Below are 23,429 nucleotides of genomic sequence, written 5' to 3' on the forward strand. Positions count from 1 at the left end.
CCGTCCGGCGCGAAGGCCACGGCGAGGACCGAGCCCGAATGGCCGTCGAGCGTCTGCTGCAGCGCGCCCGACCCCGCATCCCACAGCTTGACCGTCGCATCGTCCGATGCCGACGCCAGCGTCTTGCCGTCCGGCGCGAAGGCCACGGCGTAGACCCAGCTCAAATGGCCCTTGAGTGTCTGCTGCAGTGCGCCCGACCCGGCATCCCACAGCTTGACCGTCGCGTCCTCCGATACCGACGCCAGCGTCTTGCCGTCCGGCGTGAAGGCCACGGCGTAGACCCAGCCTAAATGGTCCTCGAGCGTCTGCTGCAGCGCACCCGACCCGGCGTCCCACAGCTTGATCGTCCTGTCGTTCGATGCCGACGCCAGCATCTTTCCGTCCGGCGCGAAGGCCACGGCACAGACCGATTCCGAATGGCCGTCGAGCGTCTGCTGCAGCGCGCCCGACCCAGCGTCCCATAGTTTAATCGTCCCGTCGCTCGATGCCGACGCCAGCGTCTTTCCATCCGGCGCGAAGGCCACGGCGCGGACCGAGCGCGAATGGCCCTCGAGCGTCTGCTGCAGCGCGCCCGACCCGGCGTCCCACAGCTTAACCGTCGCATCGTCCGATGCTGACGCCAGCGTCTTGCCGTCCGGCGTGAAGGCCACGGCGCGGACCGAGCGCGAATGTCCCTTAAGCGTCTGCTGCAGCGCGCCCGATCCGGCGTCCCATAGATTGACCGTCGCATCGTCCGATGCCGACGCCAGCGTCTTTCCGTCCGGCGCGAAGGCCACGGCACAGACCGATTCCGAATGGCCGTCGAGCGTCTGCTGTAGCGTGCCGGACCCGGCGTCCCATAGCTTGACCGTCCTGTCGTTCGATGCCGACGCTAGCGTCTTGCCGTTCGGCGCGAAGGCCACGGCGAGGACCGAGCCCAAATGGCCGTCGAGCGTCTGCTGCAGCGCGCCCGACCCGGCGTCCCACAGCTTGACCGTTCTATCGCTCGATGCCGACGCCAGCGTCTTTCCGTCCGGCGCGAAGGCCACGGCGTAGACCCAGCCTAAATGGTCCTCGAGCGTCTGCTGCAGCACACCCGACCCGGCGTCCCACAGCGTGACCGTCCTGTCGTTCGATGCCGACGCCAGTGTCTTTCCGTCCGGCGCGAAGGCCACGGCGCGGACCGAGTCCGAATGGCCCTCGAGCGTCTTCTGTAGAGCGCCCGACCCGGCGTCCCACAGCTTGACCGTCCTGTCGTTCGATGCCGACGCCAGCGTCTTTCCGTCCGGCGCGAAGGCCACGGCGTAGACCGAGCCCAAATGGCCCTTGAGTGTCTGCTGCAGCGCGCCCGACCCGGCGTCCCATAGTTTAACCGTCCCGTCGCTCGATGCCGACGCCAGCGTCTTTCCATCCGGCGTGAAGGCCACGGCGCGGACCGAGCGCGAATGGCCGTCGAGCGTCTGCTGCAGCGCGCCCGACCCGGCGTCCCACAGCTTGACCATCCTGTCGTTCGATGCCGACGCCAGCGTCTTTCTGTCCGGCGAGAAGGCCACGGCGTTGACGCGGTCCGAATGGCCCTCCAGCGTCTGTATTACCGCATGCCATTTCTCCTTAACCCTTGGCGAATTTCGTATCCATCTAGGCATACAGTTTACGAACTGCTGTCTTATTATACTTATTGTCGGTGCGAATACGAGGGCACTGCAGTACGTCTGAAGGGGAGCCTGCTCGATAATATGTCGGTTATAGAGCACGAACCGCTTCGCATCATGGATAAATTTCGAGAGACTAGGACAGCCACTTAACTGGCCAAATTGTTAGCGAATACTCTGTAATATGCTGTAGATAGTTATACTAACGGAAGTAAACGACCCCAAAGATGTGATAGCATAAACTCCTTCCGACACCATTCCCATCCATCCAAGGGCCTCGAGCCAGTGAAGAAGATGTTCCTGTAAGAATTGATGCACTTGACCATTATCGTAAAGTCGAGTACCGCTTTTCTGGAGGTGCTGGATCCAGTAAAGACATGCATACTGGACTTCAGGAGGTAAACTTTGTGTAACTCGGCGTCTCTCGGCATTGGCTACAAGCATGCCGGGGGCATTCACGCAACATATATCTTGCTTGAGTGATAACGACATAAGCTGGATACAGCTGTTGGTTAACACTTGGTGGGCTTTCTTCTCGTCTACCCATAAGTTTGGATCTCCGCATCTCTTTTCATCGAGGAGAAAGTCGCGAAACGAAGGGTGATGCAGACGAAGTGGATATATGTCGACCTTGGGAATGTTTAGAATCGCATGAAGATCCCTGAGCACCTGACCAATATTTTGCTTGGGGATATTAAGTAGCCTGTGAAGCGAGCCGGCAGAGAGCGGGGAGAAGAGCACCACGATGCTTCCAAGAATATGACTTTGCATGCCATACAATGCTTCCTTCTCTTTCGCTAAGTAACCTAACCGGATAGATTTCTTTAGGACGGTAGTATAGAGCTTATTAAGGTGTACTTCTGGATGCTCTTCTGGTGCAGGAATAGAGGTACTACCTTCTAACAAAGTTTGCACTCTTTCGTCTGCGAGATAACCTTCTTGAATGAACCGACAAGCGGTTGCGGCCCAAATGAACAATCCCCCTGCAGTCTGGATCAGGCTTTTGATAATCTCTTCGCCTGGCCAGGAGTCATCTAGAGAGTGCTCCTGTCCAATGAGCTTAAGATTATACTCGAAGAAAACAGAGATATCGTGATCTACGATAGAGGGTGATATGCTGTGAAGTACAAAATCCTGGATATTCGCATTCGGTAGCTGACGGAATCCATATCGGATTGGAATTTCAGGTCGGCTTGTCAGCAAGACTCGTAGTCGAACCGTCTTTAACAATCGAGCTTCAGCTAAGAGGTGTATGATAATCCGGATGTTATTGTCACCGTCGCACTCATCGAGCGCATCAACGACAAGAATGTACGAGGACTGGCCACCGTTTTCACCTAGCTTTAATAGTGGACCTAGGATAAGTTGCTGCCACTGGTCACGGAGGGACTGGCTCGCAATGTCGCGGTGCTCTATGATGGCATCGCAAATGTACTGTTGGAGAGAGGGTATGTTGTTCGCCAGCTGCCACGCAATGCTCGTGATGAACTTGCCTGCATGGTTGACATCCCCACCGCCGCGCGAGAAGAAGAAGCTGGCTCCGAGATGCTTCTCATCGAAGCCTCTGCGGGCGACAGTGCGCGCAATTGTCGACTTGCCCGTGCCGGCCAAGCCGTTCAACCAGAAAATAGAGCGCCCATCTTGCCTGTCAGCCCAGTTGTATATCTCTTGGAGGAGGTCGACGCGGGTATCGGGAAGGCAGGCCGGGTCGTGTTGTCGCTGGTATGTATTGAACGGCGCGTCCTTTGCGGTAGGGAGGGAGTTGAGCACATCGTTCAAGTCTAGATTGCCAGTAAGCTTCCTGCTGCTTTGAGGCCATAGCCAGCTAAGCACCCTCACTTTTGCTGCTCCCAAAGTTCACAGACCCATGGATAGTGCCAGCCACGACCTGCGAATTCTGGTTGGCGGACACACCACTAATAAGTTGAGTGCTGCCTGACATGAGCTTGGAATAGCGACGCTAATTCGCTCTCTTCTGGCGCATGTTGCTGTGTATGTGGGCATGCGAACACCTGGGAGTGAGTTCATGTCTGTATGCAGATGAGGTTCATCCTCAATCCTCAACTAGCGAATGCATTCGCAAGGCTCGCCAATCAACACTCCTGCCTTGCCGCTATCCACTGCTGGAGAGCGGCTGTCGGCTGCAAGGTAGGGCGGACCTAACACCAAGACCATTTGTCGACACTATCAAAGCGAGCATCTTCCATTTCGGCGGCCAACGGGCGCTGTACCCCCTCCGAACTTGAAGCAATGTCTTATATCACTCAGGTTGACTGTATTTATAATATCAAGCGCGAAAATAGAAATGGAAATGTTATCCACTATCTTTCGTCAAAGTAGGAACCCTTGATTGTGGACTGTGGAGTTTCTAGACTGGCCACGGCCGGTAACCCTGCCGCCCTGTCATCCTCTATAATTATCCTTATTACTCTCTAAGCCGGCTTGGTTTTGGCACGCGATGCTTATAGACACATTCTTCCGGTCCTCGAATGCCTCGAGGTCGCCGCGGCCGCCCTTTCTGTCCCTTCTGCTACGGCAGAGGCTAGTTGCAGCTGGGAGCGGAGTCGTGTCGGTCATGCGCGAGCGAGAAGGGGAGAGCGATTGGGTGACAGGGGCCCGTTAGGGAAAGGTGCAAGGAAAGGCGAGGAGGGCGAAGGAGGTGAAAGGTGGGGACAGTTTAGAGGAAAGAACGAAGATGGAGAAGTCCGAGCTAGGGAAGAGGACACCCAAAACCAGAAACGGCAGGTGACCACCCCCGCCACCATGTCGAATATTTTTAAAAAGTCACACCTTGCATCGTCTATCATTCCTTACACTTAGTTAATATCCATGGCTTTTCTGAATCTCAATTCCAATATGTACTTCCCCGACACAATGCGGTGGTGCAGGGCAGCTATAGACCCCCCTCTTGCCTCACCTCAACCGAGGGTTGTGTGAGAAAATCGTGATAGGGCCAAATTCGAGGCCCCCTGCCCAGCACCACCAAAACCACCATCAAACCACTCATACAGCAAAATATCACTTTCCAGGCGGTTCACATGTAAATTTGAGGCTGTAGATTTCTATGTAAATAGTAATGTCGCGAGAGTTTCAGGCGTTGAGCTCTTAATAACGTGATTGAAGCCCATTTCGCTCTGCAATCTCTGCCATCCTGTCAGGCATAGATTCGATATAGGAATCGATCTCATGTTGTGGAATCTTGTTCCATTCATCGATGATCGCATCCTTGAGCTCTCCCTGAGTTTTGGGATGCCGTTTACGCTGTTTTAAGCGCTGTTTTAGGATCCTCCAGACGTTCTCAATTGGGGACATATCTGGAGGTCCGCATACCAAGGAATCCCCCATTCAGACATGAACTTTTTCACCCTATTAGTCTTGCTCCGGGTTCCGTGGCACCCATCATTTTCAACCTCGAGGAGGAAGGGCCTCCCTTCCTTCCGAAAACGCTGGAAAAGGGGGACGATATAGGGCTTCAAGATCTCGTCGCGGTAACGGGTCATATTGAGTCCAGATTCGCGACCCCCCGGCCTCTCCTTTTTGTGGTATTCGTAGAATACGAGGTGGCTCTTATATCCCATCCCTACGGCACCCCAGGCGTGGAGGACATTTTTTGGTCTCTTTTTCCTATGCTGAATGCAATCAGGGCAATACCGCTCCTCTTTCCCGCGGATTACCCACTTTGAGTTCTCCATACCAAGATGGAAATGGGCCTCATCTGAGAAGACAACGTATCGCCAGAGGGGAGTCCAAAGGCGGTGGTCCTGAGCGAATTGGTAGCGCTTGATCCGGTTCTCCTCCTTGATATACGGTTTTTGACAGGCACGGCACTTCTGGAATCCCTCACGCTCAACGGCTGATTTAAGGGTCTGCCAATGGCATCCGAGCTTCCAAGATCGCACTATCTCCTCAAATGACTCGATTCGCCGGTCGTAATGACCGACGAGCCACCGGATAATAGCCTGGATCTGTTCAACCAGGAGACTCCGTGGGCGACCTCTTGCGGTCCCGACCCTGCCTTATTAGTTCGCCTAGAACTCCTAGCTCTTAAGATACGATATCCTGTGGCCGTTGAAACACCACATCGTTTAAAAATATCGTTATTTGAGAGCTCTGGGCAATGCCTCCGGAGGGTCCGAACTTCCTCCCTTTCTGGGGTTGACCGCACGTGACTTTCGGGCGCTGGGGACAACGATGGTGTCTGGAGCGGTTCGTACGGTGGTGTAGGCTTTTTGCGCGGGCGTATAAATCTCTCTCTCTCTTAAACCTACGGTAGGTACTAGACACCTCTGCCGTAAACCACAAGCGACCGCACCACCCCACCCATCGCGTCGCATATCCAGATGAATCTTGATATTTCAACAGAATGGCTCGTTACCGAATCAAACACTGTTCGAAGGGTAGAAGGTATGGATTTCGAACGATTCGCGGCGCTGCATAACCAACTCCTTGACCTTGCGGGGACAGGACGACCGTTAGAGGACATGGACCATCGGCCTTGGTGGGAGTTTCATCGTTAGGAAGCCGAAGTTCTCCCCGAAGGACGACTTTCATCCTCCGTCATTCATTTCCTGAAGCGGATTCGCGTCGAAGACGACTCTACATCTACACTGCTTTTCCGTGGCATTCGCAGTCGACTTGGGGCCTTTGGAGGGTCTTCAGACTTATCGTGATGGAACTTGAGCTCGCTCTTATGCCACCAACTGATTGAAGCTGCAAAATGAAGGGCATTACCTACCTTTGCGGGTCTGGCTTGGAGGTTTTCAGGCTTAAGTGTAATGGTCTTGCGCCTTTGGCTCAGACGTGGTTGATTGCCTGACGGCCTGGAGAGGCGCAGGTGGGGTGAGCCACAAGCAACACGTGACTACCTGCATGGCTTCATGCAATGCTTACCTCAGGCTCTCAGGCCCTTCAGTGGGACGCAAAGGCGCTAACCCAAAATGGGTCACCCACACGAAGGGCCTGAGACAAATTTGAAATTTTTTGGTGGCGTTGACGTTCGTGGCATGCAAATTGGTGAGCATTCAGGTCAACATCATCAGCTTCATGGAATGATTCTACGCGCAATATAGACCAATTCTATCTCAAAAATTTGGAATTCGGAGCTATGGATCCCAGCTATCGACCATTCTGCTACACAAACTACCGCGCCCCCCTGATCGCGAGTCCTTGCCTTCGATGTTGGAGGCGGTAACAATGAAGATGGAGCAGATGCGCCATTTTCTGCTACAGTCGAAGAAGAAGATCCTTTAGAAACCATATTCAGAGATCGGCTGTCCAAGAGTTCTACGTCAGTTCAGCAAGCATATACGAATCAATAGGCAGAAGGAACTCACTCTCTTCCGTCCTTAAGGTTCGCTGTTAGTTATTAAATAGTTCTCGCATCTCCAATATCAATGCTGCAACCTACTACTATTACTCAGGTCTCAGGATTCTTCATGACTACTTAGCCACCTCGCCTAATGAGATCGGGGATTTAGGAATATGTTTGGTTGCCGACTTGGACGCGCTGTTTGGCTTCGTACTTTGACTTGATGTCGATTTCGAGACGAGTTCGCAGCGGAGCTTGGAGGGGCAATTTGCATGCCACGAACGTCAACGCCACCAAAAAATTTCAAATTTGTCTCAGGCCCTTCGTGTGGGTGACCCATTTTGGGTTAGCGCCTTTGCGTCCCACTGAAGGGCCTGAGAGCCTGAGGTAACTTCATGTAGTGTGTAGCAAACTGCATGGCCGCCCCAGGCATATCAGCAGACTTCCTTGAGAAGAGAGAGATCTTCTCTTTCTTTCTTTCTTTCTTTCTTTCTTTCTTTAACTGAATTCATAACGTTAAACTATGGTATCGAATCCATTTGACTCGAACCCTCACATTAAGACGCGTTCCCTCTTCCCGTATTACCCTCCCCTTTGTCTGTTCGTTAGGGTCGATATGCGCCTCGTCCGTAAATGCGATTGAATCCCAATACCCAAAGAGAGGCTGCTCACGGCCGAAGCGCCCATACCCCACTCTCTCCCTTTTATTCTTAGCCGAGATAGGTTTCACTTGCTCCATCTTGAAACGTTGGGCACTGCAACGGTCGACGAGGTTTTTACCGAGGCTGGTGAGATTTCATTGAAAACGGAAAACAGCGCTATACCAGATACCGTAGGGCGTTGCTAAACTACGAACGGAAGTTCGGTAGCACACAGATTACGTAGTAATTATGAGCTTGGAATCTTCAATGGAAAGCCGGATATCACATGGCACTTGGCAGGGACCCCTGCCTCCAGCGGAAATCCTTAATGGCACCGTTACTCAGGATCGCTACTTCAATGATCACCCGAATTCCTTTCCAACAGTCCAATCCTCTCGAGGGTGGTCTATTAGATGTGTAATACCGAATACGTTGGTGATATCAAAATTCGAGTCGTTCACCGAGTCTCCTTTTAAGTTTTCTCTCTGTTTCTCTGCATTTGTCAAGTCTCATTTCCATTCGAAGCCGCTCGCGCAGCTAGCGATTCTATTGAAGTACCATTGATGAGCAACCACATTTCCTGGGAGCTTCCCAGTGTTGCCGGAAAGATTCCAATCTCCAGAATATATGGTGATGTCCTTGGGGGTCGGAACAATATTCTGACCGCTCGAAATGAAATACTCTGGGGATATATGCCGGTATCCAAACAGAAGAGGTGGCAATTGAGGTATCAGATCGGAACCGTGGGTGAGACGATAGTTACCGCCCGGTTGGTTGCTGATGAATGTCGATAACGATGAGTCCCCCACTCGGGGCGCGCCAAATGTGTACTGCCATTGTCAGCTTTCAGTGCGCGGTTAGGACCGTGGACATACTAAAGAAATATCCAAGCCCATTGTCCTCATATCCGCAGCAGCTAGCGTCGCAACGGCTGCTCCGAGACTGTGCCCAGTGAACACGATCTGATATCCTGGGTTCTCCGCAGATACCTGCCGCACGGCGCGAACAACCTGCTCTTTCGCTTCTTGCCATGAGTTCCAGAAACCTTTATGGCCTTTGCAGTTTTTACAGCCCGCAAGATTGACTGACTCGCCCTCGAAAGTCAGGTCTGCAATATAATTCCTCATGGAGCGAGAACCTCGGAACCCAACGACGATCATGGAGTATTTTCGGGAGATGGCGACATATCCGGTTGTATCGGTCGCTGCCGTACTACGGTTACCATCGAGTCAGCAATACCCAACATCACTGCTAGATTGATTTGCGGCTTACTCCTGAAACTCCGCCACAGTCTGCGTATCTCCTGCCTCAACAAGGGGGCAATTCCCGGCAGAACAGCTCAATGACGTCCCAGGAGAATCATTGTTTGAACGACAGTATACAGCAGCGCTGAACTGGCTCATAAGCATGAACGTATTCAGCAACTCCTCAGAAACAGCTGGAGAGGTTCAATCAGTGATCATCCCTTAGGATTGGAGTCAATGGCATGGAGTCTTACATCGCCTCTGCAGCCTAGATTCCACTGGGACAGCGAATACCGTTCGCACGGAAAAGAAGAAAAAGAAAGCTATTGCTTGAGCCAGCGTGAACATCGCGAAGAGCACGAGAAACGAGTGAAATGTTCGGCTACAGAGGAAATGAAGGGCAGGAAACCGGCGGCGCTCCCTGAACCAGACCCGATGCCATCGCCATCAGGTTCTTAAAAGATCATAGGCATATACAATTAAAGGAAAGATCATCCTGTACCTCAGGATGCGGAATGTAACTGTTACCACAGTCACCGGTGGACTTCGCTAAGCTTGTTCCGAACGTTGGTTCCGGATAATGCCCTGGCGTTCATGCAACGGAATCACACCCCGCTCGATGTCAAGACATTTTCTGATCCATTGAAATACCCCGAATATCGATAGTGTGGCCTGGTCCGAAGGCATTTCCGGAGAGTTCGAGCGATGAAGAGGATCCATTGGTGCACCCTGTAAAATAGTGATATACCAAACGAAAAGCCACACACGAAGGAGAGTCTCATCATATTATAGTGTTGGCGAACGGGCATTGGATGACCCTGTGGATCGAACAGGAACGCTAAACCTAGAATGCACTAAGCGCGGCTAGCACCTTGAATAATTGGCCAATGACAGGGCGATGACTGCTCCTCGCCGAACACTAATCAAGTCGCGAATGCGCTGTGCATATCTTTGTTTATGTGATGAGAATCGGTGGCTTATTCGATGGACTTTGAGGCGGAGGAACATAGCACGTGGGGATGGCTATGTTACGGTATGCCACTGGTGTCATTGGCCGAAGCTAGTCAAGAGTAGGGTAACATCGGCAACTGATGGATATCTGACGGCACTGGCTCGGTATCTTGCACTGATTTGGCAGCCAAACAAGTCTACGCGGAGATTGTAACTAAATTCCCCAGTTTTGGAACTACGCCGCAAGGGGATATTGATTTGTATTCCTTGGAGTAAGCCAACTGATATGCAGATGTAGCTGTATGATCTCGGAAACCCTTGCTAGACTCGACAGAATGCTAACGCCATGCTGATTGCCCGTCATCGTGGTATCATTGTTCATCCAATAATCTATACGTTTATTCAGGGGGCTGATACGGCGTGACTAGCATTTCGCTGAACCTGTCGAGAAGTCAGTCGCGTGAACCACGAACGGAGTACGAGAAGGCTCACTGTTCTAGTTTCTCTTTTCCTCGGATCTCCTCCGTCAGCATCGGCATCTTGACGACATTGAACTCATCGTACAGCTCGTCGATCTGCTCGAGATACTTTTTCTGCATCTTTCTCCGCGCGTTGCATTGCTCGCAGGGGTTGTCCGTCTTCGGGAAGAGCAGCTGGTTGACCACGATGGCGTGCGTGTCCATGTTGAACGATGACAGTTCTTGGATCAGGCGCTCCGTCTCGTAAAGCGAGAGGAACTCGGCGATGCACACGCAAACGAAGGTGGTGAGCTCCGGATTTTGGAATTGCGTGTTGACCTCGCTGATCGTTTTGCGCAGGGCCTCCATTTTCGCCACGAGGTCGTCGAATGACTGACCACCGGGTAGACCTCCACGTGCTCCGATGATCGAGTTCAGCATGGGTCCGAATTGTGTCGAGAGCTGCGACAGCTTCGCCAGGGCTTTCTCTATTACGCCGGGAAACTGCAGAAATCGAAGAGTGTGGCCGGTGGGTGCAGTGTCGCAGATCACTAGGTCGTACGACTGTTTCTTGACATGTTTGAGGAGCTCAGCAAAGGAGCATGCTTCGTCGATACCGGGAATCTTGGATTGTTAGCCTCTCATGCATGCTCGGGGCGGGAGCGGCTCACATTGAATGCGAGGTCTTGCATCATCCCACCCAAACCCCCCATTTCTTGCGCGGCATCTTGCGCGGCGTCGCCACCGGACTCGAGTAGATCTTGGATGCTTCCGTTGGGATCGACTTCGATGGCAGAGAGGTTTGTAAAGCCATTGATGAGTCGTGCTTCCTTGCCGAACTTCTGGTTGAAGGCATCGCTAAGATTGTGGGCTTTGGGCGCTCAGTACATGTTCTCGACTGTTGCGTGCCGTCTAGTTCTCCTCTTACCTGGATCCGTGCTGATGAGCAGAACGCTTTCACGGACTTTCGCCATTTGGATTGCCAGTGCACAGCTGTTGCTCGTCTTGCCGACACCACCTTTACCACCCACAAAGATCCATTTCAACGATTTCTGATCTATTATAGACTGGAGCGTCGGCTCCATCTCAGGGAAATCGTCCGCCATGCTGGTGGTCTCGGTGGATAGGGTCGTATGTGAAGATCGGTATATGGTGCTCGACCCAGTTTCGAAGATTAGGGAAGTTAATATAAGGCACCAGACATGAGAAACCGAAGCAACTAGAAGCTAATCAGAGAGCATGAATGTTAAGAGGAAAGGCTGTCTAATTCCATGGCTGGATCTTCTGTTACGATTTGGCTGGTGTGGCTTGTTAGCCCGAAAATCAACCGTTGCGTCATCCCGCATCAAGGCACCAAGGCGCGCAAGGCTACCAGGGCATCAATGGCCTTTTCTCATTCACATCTCCAAAGCCGTAACAGTCCGTGACAGTCAACGCCAAAACGACACGCCTTAAAACATTTTCGTTCCATGGTGTATTTTATTCATGTCACCCTCCTGTCATTGGGTTGACTGAACAATCTCCGGATGTGCACGAAATGCTGCCCAACGGGTGTAGTCGTCGCTTAAGGCCGGTGATGAGTCAGGATTCAGGAGTCTGATGAATGGAATCCGACATTCGGCCGTTCAGATGCAAGCTAATGACTGTGTTTATGTATGTACATATACCACCCATCGAACACCGAATCTTGGAGAGCAGCATGCCTATCCCATTTCATTTTAGGATTCTTTTGGAGACTCGCTAGAGGATCCCCAGCTAAGCAGCCGGTCAGGGGAGTGAGAAGCATTTATGCCTTGCGCTCGACCGTCTGGACGTCTTCCGACGAAACCATAGCATGTTTCCCGTCTCGGTCATAGGCCTCCGCATATGCAATCTGCTCTTTCGCGACTTTCCTACCACGAAGTCCAATCTGCCACCAGGGAAGCTCAAACACCCGGTCAATCGACTCCAACGACATCCCACTGAGTTCGGGGAGCAGGAAAATGGCCCACAGCAGACCGAGTAACGTGACAGCCGTGAAGAAAAACATGGTTCCCCCCTCGGTCATGTCCAAGAACATCAGCGGCACGGCCTTGGAATTGCCGTACTGATTCACAAAGTGGAAGGTCATCGCGATGGAGGAGCCGATCGATCGCAGCCTTAGCGGGTAGATCTCCGAATTGATCAGGTATTGGATGCTGTTGAAGCCTAAGGCCCAACCGGCGCCGGAGAGGTAGATCATGACGATGGCACCCATCGCTGCTCGTTTCTGACTCGGAGATTGTACCACATCCTCTTCCCCAACGTTACTGTCACTGACGAGGAAAATCGCCATGTATAACATACTCAGGAGCTGCAGGGTGATACCGATCAAGAGCGACCGCTTTCTCCCGATGAAGTCGATTAGGAAAAGAGCACAGATGATGGCGGAGACAAACTTGACGATTCCGAGGATGGCTGTCGCGAAGAGCTTCTCGTTCTGGCCGGACGTACCCATCATTGCGAAATATTCGGGCGCATAAATCGTAATCGACGAAGCGCCTGACCATTGACTCAGGAGCTGAGAGAGGAGAGACAGCATCATGATACGATATCGGTTGCCCTTGTCGAGGAAGAGCTCTTTCACAATTCCGATCGGGCCGGCACCCCGCGTTGCCTCCTGCTCTCGTTCGAGGGCACATTTGATGTCCGTGAGCTCCGCTTGAATCAATGGGTGCTCCCCTGGGAGGCCACGCAGCTTGCTGAGATTGAGCAAAGCAACGTCATCCTTCCCAACCTTGACCAGCCATCGAGGGCTTTCGACTGCGAAGAAGGACAGACCGAGGATCACCGCCGCGAACATGATGTGGATGGAGTTCGGCACTATCCACTGCGCCTCAGTATCGTCCCCAATGTGGATCGAGGAGCCCCAACTCGCAAAATACGCAAGCATGATCCCGAGATATACCGAGCCGGAGAAGACTGTGACGCAGAGGCCTCGAATCGCCTTTGGTGCCACTTCGGCGAGGTAGGTTGGGCCGGCGATGGTCGTCTGGCCGATTCCAATCCCGGCGATGAAGCGGCCCGCGTAGACCATGCCAATGGATCCATTGCTTCCTGCGGCGAGGAAGATGGCGATTCCCAGGATCCAGAGGAAGCACAGCTGCCTCGTTGCCCATATGCGTCCGAGCCGGTCATTGAAGTAGAAGCCCACCAGCGCGCCTAGGATGGAGCCCATCTGGACCATGCTGGTGATATTGGAGAGAAGCTGCGCCTGGTCGTGCTTGGATAGATCCTCGTCCTTGAGCCCGAACCGGTTGATGAAGGAGGGCTGCGTTGACGAGGTTCCAATGAGACCTTCGTCAAGGCCACGGGCGGCCCCCATGAGCCCAAATCTAGTTGATATTAGCGATCCTGTTCCTCGCTGGGATGAGATTGGTTCTTTGACTTACACCAGTACTCCATACCACAGTCTCCAATTGAGAGCCTCCCTTGGGGTATCTTTCAGCTTGTCTTTATACATAGCTGCAACGGGACGCAGGAGACGAGAAAACGAGCAGACACGGAATCACCCACTTGAACACGAGGACGAAAATGCTTATAGAAGCCATCGAAACTTCCGGCAAATTTATTTAACCTTATCTAACCGAGCCATGGCACGGGGTAAGCGGATTGCTCGTGTCTAGATGCACAGCAGAAAAGTCCGGATAGCTGAGCTGGGGAATATCCAGGCGATCTTGCCATTCTGGTTGAGTAGAACATGGTTGGGCATCCAACCACCGACCTCGAACATGCTATTCGCACTGCACGTTTGGATTATGCATCCGCCAAGAGGGCTCGTCGCACGCTACTAACATCGGGATGTCGTGAAACTGGTCGTAAACACCATGTGATCCACAAGGAACGTCCTTTGATGAGCCCTACGTCTCCCGCTATCGTCTCGGTTGGCAAACGAAGTTACGGAGGTCCAGTATGCTGCTGAATCGGTGGATATCTGGGTTGGATACATCCCCGGACCCCGACCCCGAAGGTCGAAAGTCCCCGATTAACCGTAGCGTACCCGGGGTTTGATTCGTGATCTTGGAGGCGCGATAGGCCGATGGCCGATAAGTGATAGGAGCGGCAGTTGTCTTTGTCGGAAGGAATTATTTCTAGGCTACGTTCGACATAACTGATTGGCAAAAGGATTGAGACTGGATCCAATTTGGCAATTGCATGCCGATGTGGGGTTTTAGTTTGAAGATCTGCATATATCAGCCGACAAAGCTTGTCTAAGCTTGTTCTTACCCCAACCGCTGCCCAGTTTCGGCGCACCGGATCCTACCGTAGTTAGCCATAATTGGCGATCATTCAGTTTCAGCAAGCTTGAATAACTGATATTCCGCAGAGTGTCCGCCCAATTCCTAATATCAGCAAGGGAATGGATGTGGAGCATAGGAAACATTGGGTTCTACAATTGGTTCGAGTGAGTCAATCCGACAAGGCGCTCGAGTGCTCGGCGCGGTCATACGAAACTAGTCTCAACGGCGACCTGCGTTAAATGGCTCGCATCTCGGGATATCTTCACACGAGCTGTCAGCTCCAGCGTGGATACGCTGTACTACTTTCCCAGCCAGCAAATTTCGAGCAAGCTACTACTTCTAGTAAACGGGATCTTATCAGGCATCAGCTCATGGCAGAGTCTGCTGGTGACCACTCCGAGACCGGAGATTATCGGCTCATATCGAAAGCAGACGCGGAAGCATTTGCAACTAGGCTGCTGGTGGCCAACGGAACACCAACGTCTCACGCCGAACATGTTGCCGCATGCCTGGTCCTCGCCGACCTGCGCGGGATCGAATCGCATGGGATCAACCGCCTCATCCCGTACCTGATCCGCGTACGCGCAGGTCTCCTCGACCCGGCCGCCGAGCCCATCCTCAAACAAGTCACGCCGGTGGTAGGAGAAATTGACGGGAAGAATGGCTGGGGTTTTCTGACCGCCAAAGCCGGTATGCAGCGGGCGTGCGACATGGCGCAGACGTTCGGAATCGGCATGGTGTCGGCGCACCACAGCAACCACTTTGGCATGAGCGCGTGGATTGTAGAGCAGGCCATTGAGGCGGGGATGATGTCCCTCGTCTTCACCAATTCCTCGTCGGCGCTCCCCGCGTTCGGTGGTCGAGAGAAGCTGCTAGGTGTGAGTCCTATTGCCGCCGGAGCTCCTGGAGGGAACCATCCGCCGTTCATTCTTGACTTCGCGCCAAGTGTCGCAGCGAGAGGCAAGGTTCACAAAGCGCTGAGGCGTGGCGAGGAGATCCCGTTCGGCTGGGCGTTGGACGCCGAAGGGAGGGACACAACCGACCCGGCAGCGGCTCTCGAGGGCACGATGCTTCCGATGGCCGGCCCTAAAGGCTCGGCGTTGGCAATCATGATGGACGTGTTCTCAGGTGTTCTCTCTGGGTCTGCGTTTGCTGGGGAGGTCGTCGGTCCATATGACAAGACGCGAGGGCCGGGGGAAGGAGTGGGCCACCTTTTCGTGGCGATGAAGCCAGACCTCTTCGTTAGCGGGGAAGAGTTCCGCCACAGGATGAATCATCTGTATGAGAGGGTAACCGGGAGCAAGAAAGCAGACGGAGTCGAAAGGATATACTTTCCTGGTGAAGTTGAGGGGGAAAAGCGCAAGCAAAGGGAAGTGTCCGGAATCCCTTTTGCACACATTGAGGTCAACAGCCTCAATGAAGAAGCGAGAAAGGCTGGGGTGGAAGGGATCTAAGATGGGCTTATTATGATAGGACTTAAGAGGGATTACCGGTAGATAACACCCCCGTAATTGAGGAATATAATTAGAGAATAGACTTCTCAATACGAAGTAACGTGTGCTACCGAAATTGCCTCCAAAAACGTCCGTTTTTGGAGGGTTTTCCGCTCAGGCGAAAAGCTCTCGTTTCGTTAGAGTAATTACTGTCGATGCCCCAAAACTCCCTGGCACAGTGCCAAGGCCTTGCACACGCTCAACGCGTCATCCAATTTTGGACTTCCTGTAACGACGCTACCACTATGCGCCAAAATGGACACCAACACGACTAAACCAAAGTCAATGTTGATTGTGGTAATTCGGTATATCAATATAAGGACCTTCTGGTCAGGCATGCCCTACTCGGTAGGTTCCCCAAGCCATACCGTGACACTTCTAAGTTCTAACTCTCAATTTTCAGTTTTTCGACCTTCGCAATTTCTATGCCTCTATGTTAGTTATAAAAGCATGTGACACGATCGGGAAAGAAGTTGATTCGATTTCCGTAAACTCGTCAAACTCAAGCTACAGAAAAGAGGAAAAGAAGAGAAGTCTTAGAGTGCTGGTGGATTATTTACATGTTGGTCTCCTGTATTCACTCTTCTTTCCTAATTGGGAATCATATCAACACAACACGTTACGAGAGTAGTCAAAGGGAGACTACTTCGTCTCAGTGTTCTTCACATAAGCCTTGATACTCGCTGCACACCGACCAGCCAGGAGGGGCTATCGGCCGGGGGTAGCATCCACCCAGCCGGTGGTAATGAGCAGCAGGGCCGCGATGTAGGTTGTCATGACAGCCAAGCCATGGCAGGGTACCGCGACGCCCGCCACGTGAATCCCAATTAACATGTCCGAGATCAGGAACAGCCCCCCGCCCAGTGCCACCCGCGAGGAGACACCAGTCGCAGTGATGGCCATCAGCGCAAGAGCGAGGCTGTACACGAGCACCGGCACCGCCAGCGGACCCAAAGGCGTCCACAGCAGGAAATTCGCTACCGCCCAGCAGGGAACGTAGATCAGGAACGCGGTGACGGGAGGGCTACGATGGCGCAAGAACGCGGTGGTGAAGGCAATCTGGGTGACGAGGAAGCAGCCCATTCCGACGAGGAAGGCCGTTTCGCCGCCGACAAGTAGCGCGATATCGCCACCGCACGCGAGGACGAGACCGATGGCGACGCGGTCGATGGCCCGGTTTTCCCGTAGCACGTACACCAGAATGAGCAGCACCGGGGCGAGAAGGGGTTTGGACAGCCATTGCAGGGCGATTGAGTTGACGGCGATGCCGATCAGGTCGATGGCGGACACCGCGAGGAATGGCCGGAGGAGCTGGAGGGTGGTGCCGAAGTCCTTATAATCGGGACTTGGCTGGATAGCCGAGTGCGGTACAGGAGTCTTTCGAGCCATACTTGGATATTGTAACGATGACACCTTGGATCACTCAGTAAGGAATTTGAACAGGTTGATTCGCTAGAATTAAGCTAAAGAAGAAAGAAAGGAAAGAGGGGGAGGGAGGTAGAGCGAGAGAGAGAGATTCATACAATACGCCCGTCAGGCCTCTTTGCGAGGCCCATGTGGGGAACTACATAGGCTGACTAATTACATGCGTTGGTGCCTTGTGGCCTTGTGCCTCCATTTTCTATCTTCGTTCTTCTAACTTCCATAACTATCTGCTTCTAACATGGGGAATAGGAGGGAATGGTAGAAGGAATGAGATAGATATCCATGGTGGGTGAAATGAAAACACTCAACATGACCCACCACCACATGACCTCTCATCACGTGGTCAGAACTCCTGATCTGATCTCTACGGGAGCCACCTCATCGTGGGATCGTGGCAGATATTGGCTAGAGGAAGAAAGACTAACACGGAGATCCGGAAAGATATGGTATTAATGCTACAATGCCCCTTTTCTTACTATATTGATCTGCGCCACGGAAGCAAAGCCTTGGTGCAAGTCACGTGGCATGATCTGCACCAGCCACAACCACTCCATTGCTCTGGGACGTTCTCTTACATTAAGTGTAGAATAAAGAGGGATCCTAGGTAGGGCGATGTGATGCTACAGTAAACACAAGATATCTGCATTGGTATCACATGACTAGATCACATTAGGTCACATGGCCTTAACTATTTTACCCCTGATCTGTTGTCCTAGCCATACAGCCTTACTGACCCCTCAAAGACCAGTCTATCGTCGTAATGCAGTGTGCAACTATACGGAATACAGAATCAATTGCTCTCCTAATATTTGCACGTGAATCACTGAAGCATACCATTTTGTATCACACTAGCCCATTCCTTGCGTGCTGTGACAGGCGAGGGCGAGAGATTCAGGCGGTGTTAATGGCGCGTGTTAAGGGGCCGATCGGTAGGCGGAATAAAATTGGTACGGGGCAATGCAAGAGGCAAAGGCAATCTGAGGTATGGAAATGGTAGAAGAGACAGAAGAGGGTTATTGGGAGTTAAGAAGGGGACAGGCGGTGGTATTTATGTTTTTTGAAGAGATGATGTTTGAACGAGGAAAACAGCGTTATGCTCGATGCGGCAGCGCTAAATCGAAAACGGAAATTTAGTGGGACGCATTTACGGTAAATGAGACTATGTCATCCTGACTGGAGTTTCTGACCTTCATGGTGTGGCTGATGAATCCTATGGATAGGGGTCTGGGCTTGGCATCAATTCCGAATCTTTCTGTTGTTGAACCTGACATTTGTTCGTCTCCAAAGCATATCTATGACCCTTGAAGGCTGCGCAACAATACTACAACTATACAACTCGGTACTATTCCGGTTATCCCATGAATTGAACCTTCATGTTGTGAGCAGCGTGCTTGCGATGAGAATGAAAGTTCAAAGCACGATAAGATGAAGCTCCTGACCAAATCGCGCCAACTGGCGCATCGACGTAAGTTGCGAGCAACTTGCCCCTCAAGATTCAAGATTGCCTCTAACTATGCTAGTCCCTCTCTGCCAATGCAGAGCCTTCTCACTTTCCCTTTCCCGGCAGTATGCCTCTGCCAAACCCGCGCCTAAATCGCCAACCTCCTCGAAAGTGAAAGAGTCGACGAAGACACCGTCGATGCCGGAAATGCCCACTCTCGGAGACTTAACTGCCACGAATATCTTCGAGATCGACCGAAAAGAGCGGGCCGAAATCGAGAAGCAAGAGGTGAAGCCCGACATAAATCGGACTGCGATGATGGCCGCCACCGATCCCGAGCCGTGGAAACGCAGACGATGGGAGCGGAAGATGGTGATCCGCGACATCACGCGACGGGGACGGATGTCCAAAGGGGAGATGCTGAAGCGCACCGAACGAGAGCACTCGGCCAAGACCCCAATGTTGAAGACCAGCACGAAGAAGCTGATGTTCCTGGCGCGCCAGATCGCGGGGAAGCCCATCGAGGAAGCGATCCTGCAAATGCGGTTCAGCAAAAAGGGGAAGGCTGTCCACGTCAAGGCGTTCCTCGAGTATGCCCGCGATCAAGCCATCGTGTACAGAGGTATGGGTCTCGGCAAGGTCGGCGCGGAGGGCGAACCGGCCAAAGAGCCGGCCAAGATCGTAATCAAAGATAAGGACGGCACGCGGCGGAAGATCGACGACGCGAGCTCGATATATATTTCCCAGGCGTGGGTTGGTCGGGAGCCTTACGGGACGGATATCGATTACCGGGGTCGTGGACGAGCGTTCCGTCTCCGATTACCATACGCAAGTGAGTGAAACCATGTCGCATGCACCGTTCCCTATGGAATTCTAACGCGCTGCTTCAGGACTATACGTGGTGCTTAAGGAGGAGACCACTCGGATACGTCTAGCTGCCGAACGACAAAGGAAGAGGGACAATCGCACATTATGGACTCAGCTTCCTGATCGTCCAGTGACGGGTCAGAGTCAGTACGTGCTGTGGTAGAGAATTTTTTGATCATGCTTGCATTGTACAAAACTGTTGTATATATGACTGGAGAGGGACTATGAAATTCCATGCGATCGTCAGGCGTTCTTGTTCGTCAAACGACAAGCATCTCAAGCATATTGATACTCATAGATGGGTTCCAGTGTCGTTCTAAAGGCGGAAGTCTACGGCTTTCACAGGTTTCGCTTAGTTCTTCAGGTAGTTTCGCTAATTGAAGTTTTGCTGCGAACTACACCTAGCAAGCGCAGCCTAAATGTCGTATTGTATCCGTAAACCCACCATATTCCCAAAAAGAACAAATCGCTTCTAGTCGTTTCCTTTAGATGCAGTGTTAGATCTCCAAGTTCAAAGTCAATCTCAAGCCAGCGCCCGCTCATTGGTCGATCTTCCAACGCCCCCGTGTTTTGCATCCATCTCGAAGCCTCGGCCGCGCCAGGGCCCCCCTGCCAACACCCCATATCTTCAATCAAACCCCGCTTCAGATTCATTAAAACCTCCCTGAACATGCGCACTTGACCTGTCACACCCTCTGCGAATGGACACCGGTGCCAGCATGTGTAACGACGAACCCCTCCAGGTGGTTGGCGCGGAGCAGAGCCGAACGGCGTGGTGGACCGAGCATGGGGAGATCTGGCCATGAGAGTAACTTCGCTAACACTTTGCTGCGGAGTAATGAAGTGTGGAGAGGAAGGATACGCAGCGTGGCATCTAGAGGCTTATTAACGTTTGGATCGTATAGAAATCTAGTTTTTGACGCTTCAAACGGTTTTTCTACAAGTTCTTCAACTCTACCGTGTCGCTTTTTGTCGCTTTTCCATCGTCTATGTTTACCCAAAGTCTTGAACTCCCCTACGACACCCCGATTCCGTCCGAGTGACACCGATCAGGATGGGCCGATTCGACAGCAAAGGGCAGGATGACGCGAGCGATTCGTCAAGAGGGAAATACAACGATGTCAACATGGACGAGACCAAACTCCTTAACGGCTCCGACTCGGATGTGGAGTATCCGGTCCAGCAGATCTTGGAGTTAAACCGATCCTTGCGGCGAACGAAGTTCCTGTTGCGACTTGTGGTGGGAACCATCGGAGTCTCCATCCTTCTCTTCATTATCGTCGTCTCGGTCGCCGGGGCAAAGAGGGATGAAATTTTGAAGTTGATCGGGGGAAAGCGGCCGGATAGGATAATGAAGTCTCCGGTTCCGCCTCGTAGGTCGTCAAGAAGACTCGCTGGAGGCTAAGCTGACGTGGACGCAGTGCCTCTTGAAACGGTCACCTTTGTGGAAGAGAAAATATATGGGATGAAGTCGACCCCGGAATCGGACGAGGCCTGGAACAGATTACTTCCGGCACGTCTCACATACCAAAAATCATGGATCTCGTGCTGACCATTCATCAGGATGGTCGAGGTTTCGTCTACATCCCCGACTGGGAAGACTACGATCTTCCGCCCGGCCAAGACACCCCTTGGGGCGTGATTTACAGCACGGCACTCTACCATCAGATCCACTGTCTCGGGCAGATTCGAAAGTACGCGTGGATGATGGTGGACGGAATTTCGTCGGACGATCCCGCCAAGCTCCAAGCCGTGAAGGAGCACGTCACCGGGAAGGACCATCCAGACCACTTGTACCATTGCTTCGATTACCTGCGCCAGAGTCTGATGTGCTGCGGAGACATGGCAATGGAATGGCCTCGAACTGAGGAGACCGGTGAGCGATATGTCGTGGATGGATGGAACATTCCGCACGAGTGCAAGAGCAGAGTAAGTCCGGCCCAGGTGATCGCTTCTTGCAGCTGCTGACATCGATACTAGAATGGAATCGAAGAGTATATGAGAAAGGCTCATTTCAACCACTCGCAGATGGATGAGATTGCCCCCCACAGATGAATATTGTCTTGAACACCGCCCTCTGTTCCATCAATGGAAATATAGCATAGTATTTATGAAAATGTACGCTAGTGTTTACGATCTGAATATCCGCTCGAAGCCCTTCTCGTCTGGCTGAAGCCAGTTGCACTTGTCGTAGTCGTTTTGACCCTCGATGAGGTGGAACGTGTAGATGAACCGGCTTTTTGCGCTCGTATTCCTCTCGCTCTTGTGCAGGAGGTTCCCATGGATCAGCACCAAGGTGCCCGCTTTCACCTCCCCCACCGTGTACTCTTCGGTGCTTCCAACAGCGGCATTGCTGTCCAACCCAAGCCCTTCCGGGAACCTCTCACCCTCGTTCGCCGTAAACCCCGTCCCCGCCTTCCCTTCCTCGACCTCCCCCATCCGCACGAATCGCTTCTCCACCGCCGCCCGCTTGTGGCTACCGCTGGCAAAGCTCAAGCACCCGTTCCCAGCGACGGCATCCTCCAGCGCATACCAAAACCCAACCGCGCTGGGAGGGTCGGTGTACAAAAAGGTCGAGTCCTGGTGCGGGGGGACGGCGCCGCCGATACGCGGCTGTTTGCAGATCACCATACTCTGGAGGCACCGCGGGTCGCGAAACGACAGACTTTTCGCAATCGCCGCATTTTCGGGCGACAGCGTGATACGGCGGAAGGGCTCTGAGAGGACGTGGAGCGCATGGCCGATCTTGTTGATCGACGCCGGGACGGGGCCGAGCAGTTCGCCCGACGGGGAGAAAGCGTCTTGAGCAGATCAGCGTCCGTCTGTACGCTCCGAGGGAGAACTACGAACCCTCTTCGAAGAAGAACCGGATCTTGTCACCGCTGGTTAGAAAGTAGTCGTCGCCCACATGGTCGGCGTCGCCTTCGCCAGTGGAGAACTTCGTGCCGGGATGATCTTTGAGTCCGGTTGTGCTAAACTCATCTAGCATTTCCTGTGTCTCGGAAAGAAGCTCATGGACAGTCTCCCCGGATAACGCACCGGGGATGATTAGGTATCCATTCTTGTCCCAAAAAGCCAACTGCTCTTGTGATAAGCCGTCGGACAGCGAGCCATGATTCCCACTCGAGAGCGAGCCAGTTACGGAGGGAGTAACTGCCGCCATCCCAACCTCAAACGGCAACTGCTGAGGTATGAAGGAAATATCTAATCAGGTTATAAGATCGAGAAGACAGTCAAAGAACGTATGGAGTTCCGAAGTAGATTCATCCTGATCACCACAATCGATATCAGGACGTCTGGCTACATGACTCATATCTGATGTACATTGAGTGGCTACTGACTCGGGAACTAGAGTGAGTCCGAATTCCGATTAACTAAAGCCGATTCACTAAGTTAGCCATGTTGATATGACGCACCGTCATGTGCTAATGGTCGTGTTTGACTTTCGTATGCTGCAATTTGCAAGTCTGTTAAGTTTTCAAATGTCATTGTTGAATGGACTCCATGTTTTCCGAGCGGTAATTTCATCGGGTGAGGCCGTAGATCTAGGACTTGTTTGACGTTGTTGAGCTGAGAATGGACCTTATGCGCTGCAATCTTCATCTTCAGCGCTGTTGAACTAAGGCACATCGGTGGTAACGTATGATTTTGCTTTGTTTCTAAGAAGAATCATCATGCTGTCTCTCGTACTCTATAGTGCCGAACAGTTTC

At 52.5% G+C, this 23,429-nt stretch overlaps 10 protein-coding genes across 10 annotated transcripts in view; 3 read left to right on the forward strand and 7 right to left on the reverse strand.

Moving 5' to 3' along the window:
• The window catches only part of P152DRAFT_517307 (WD40 repeat-like protein), a gene marked incomplete at its 3' end in the record, with an annotated part of 5,013 nt that extends 1,329 nt beyond the window's left edge, over positions 1-3,684 (reverse strand). The window contains exons 1-3 of the mRNA XM_033683000.1: positions 3,471-3,684; positions 1,839-3,412; positions 85-1,784 (exon numbers count right to left, since the gene is read on the reverse strand). Of these exons, the coding sequence (XP_033530298.1) occupies positions 85-1,784; positions 1,839-3,412; positions 3,471-3,573 (3,377 nt within the window). The 5' untranslated portion in view covers positions 3,574-3,684. The remainder of the gene's footprint in view (positions 1-84; positions 1,785-1,838; positions 3,413-3,470) is intronic.
• A 763-nt stretch (positions 3,685-4,447) lies between these two features.
• P152DRAFT_210668 (uncharacterized protein) lies at positions 4,448-5,659 on the reverse strand. The gene has a single exon (XM_033674415.1). It carries the CDS (start codon positions 5,321-5,323, stop codon positions 4,910-4,912), a length of 414 nt encoding a protein of 137 aa, XP_033530299.1. The 5' UTR covers positions 5,324-5,659; the 3' UTR covers positions 4,448-4,909.
• A 2,430-nt stretch (positions 5,660-8,089) lies between these two features.
• P152DRAFT_468828 (alpha/beta-hydrolase) lies at positions 8,090-9,511 on the reverse strand (the record flags this gene model as incomplete). The annotated part of the gene is made up of 4 exons (XM_033680848.1): positions 8,090-8,410; positions 8,456-8,792; positions 8,853-9,018; positions 9,391-9,511. 4 exons carry the CDS (start codon positions 9,509-9,511, stop codon positions 8,090-8,092), a joined length of 945 nt encoding a protein of 314 aa, XP_033530300.1.
• A 662-nt stretch (positions 9,512-10,173) lies between these two features.
• P152DRAFT_404854 (ATPase get3) lies at positions 10,174-11,339 on the reverse strand (the record flags this gene model as incomplete). The annotated part of the gene is made up of 4 exons (XM_033676784.1): positions 10,174-10,216; positions 10,268-10,857; positions 10,905-11,104; positions 11,162-11,339. The coding sequence occupies 4 exons, from the start codon at positions 11,337-11,339 to the stop codon at positions 10,174-10,176; spliced, it is 1,011 nt and encodes a 336-aa protein (XP_033530301.1).
• A 329-nt stretch (positions 11,340-11,668) lies between these two features.
• Positions 11,669-13,714, reverse strand: P152DRAFT_517310 (MFS quinate transporter-like protein; the record flags this gene model as incomplete). The annotated part of the gene is made up of 2 exons (XM_033683001.1): positions 11,669-13,586; positions 13,644-13,714. The coding sequence occupies 2 exons, from the start codon at positions 13,712-13,714 to the stop codon at positions 12,020-12,022; spliced, it is 1,638 nt and encodes a 545-aa protein (XP_033530302.1). The 3' UTR covers positions 11,669-12,019.
• Positions 13,715-14,863: 1,149 nt separating this feature from the next.
• On the forward strand, positions 14,864-15,946 carry P152DRAFT_468831 (malate/L-lactate dehydrogenase-like protein; the record flags this gene model as incomplete). Its single annotated transcript, XM_033680849.1, has 1 exon — positions 14,864-15,946. The coding sequence occupies one exon, from the start codon at positions 14,864-14,866 to the stop codon at positions 15,944-15,946; it is 1,083 nt and encodes a 360-aa protein (XP_033530303.1).
• Positions 15,947-16,429: 483 nt separating this feature from the next.
• Positions 16,430-17,839, reverse strand: P152DRAFT_462236 (YhhN-domain-containing protein). Its single transcript, XM_033680292.1, has one exon. The coding sequence runs from the start codon at positions 17,372-17,374 to the stop codon at positions 16,694-16,696; it is 681 nt and encodes a 226-aa protein (XP_033530304.1). The 5' UTR covers positions 17,375-17,839; the 3' UTR covers positions 16,430-16,693.
• A 983-nt stretch (positions 17,840-18,822) lies between these two features.
• On the forward strand, positions 18,823-19,937 carry P152DRAFT_462237 (ribosomal protein L22). The gene is made up of 3 exons (XM_033680293.1): positions 18,823-18,875; positions 18,931-19,683; positions 19,742-19,937. The coding sequence occupies exons 1-3, from the start codon at positions 18,836-18,838 to the stop codon at positions 19,879-19,881; spliced, it is 933 nt and encodes a 310-aa protein (XP_033530305.1). The 5' UTR covers positions 18,823-18,835; the 3' UTR covers positions 19,882-19,937.
• A 450-nt stretch (positions 19,938-20,387) lies between these two features.
• Positions 20,388-21,868, forward strand: P152DRAFT_462238 (uncharacterized protein). Its single transcript, XM_033680294.1, has 4 exons — positions 20,388-21,091; positions 21,140-21,231; positions 21,282-21,647; positions 21,699-21,868. The coding sequence occupies exons 1-4, from the start codon at positions 20,773-20,775 to the stop codon at positions 21,771-21,773; spliced, it is 852 nt and encodes a 283-aa protein (XP_033530306.1). The 5' UTR covers positions 20,388-20,772; the 3' UTR covers positions 21,774-21,868.
• P152DRAFT_452625 (PhyH-domain-containing protein) lies at positions 21,849-23,207 on the reverse strand (the record flags this gene model as incomplete). The annotated part of the gene is made up of 3 exons (XM_033678307.1): positions 21,849-22,519; positions 22,569-22,922; positions 23,135-23,207. 3 exons carry the CDS (start codon positions 23,205-23,207, stop codon positions 21,849-21,851), a joined length of 1,098 nt encoding a protein of 365 aa, XP_033530307.1.
• Positions 23,208-23,429: the final 222 nt, after the last annotated feature.

The sequence above is a fragment of the Eremomyces bilateralis genome, assembly GCF_010015585.1.
Source record: "Eremomyces bilateralis CBS 781.70 unplaced genomic scaffold P152scaffold_32, whole genome shotgun sequence".
NCBI classification, from domain to species: Eukaryota; Fungi; Ascomycota; class Dothideomycetes; order Eremomycetales; family Eremomycetaceae; genus Eremomyces; species Eremomyces bilateralis.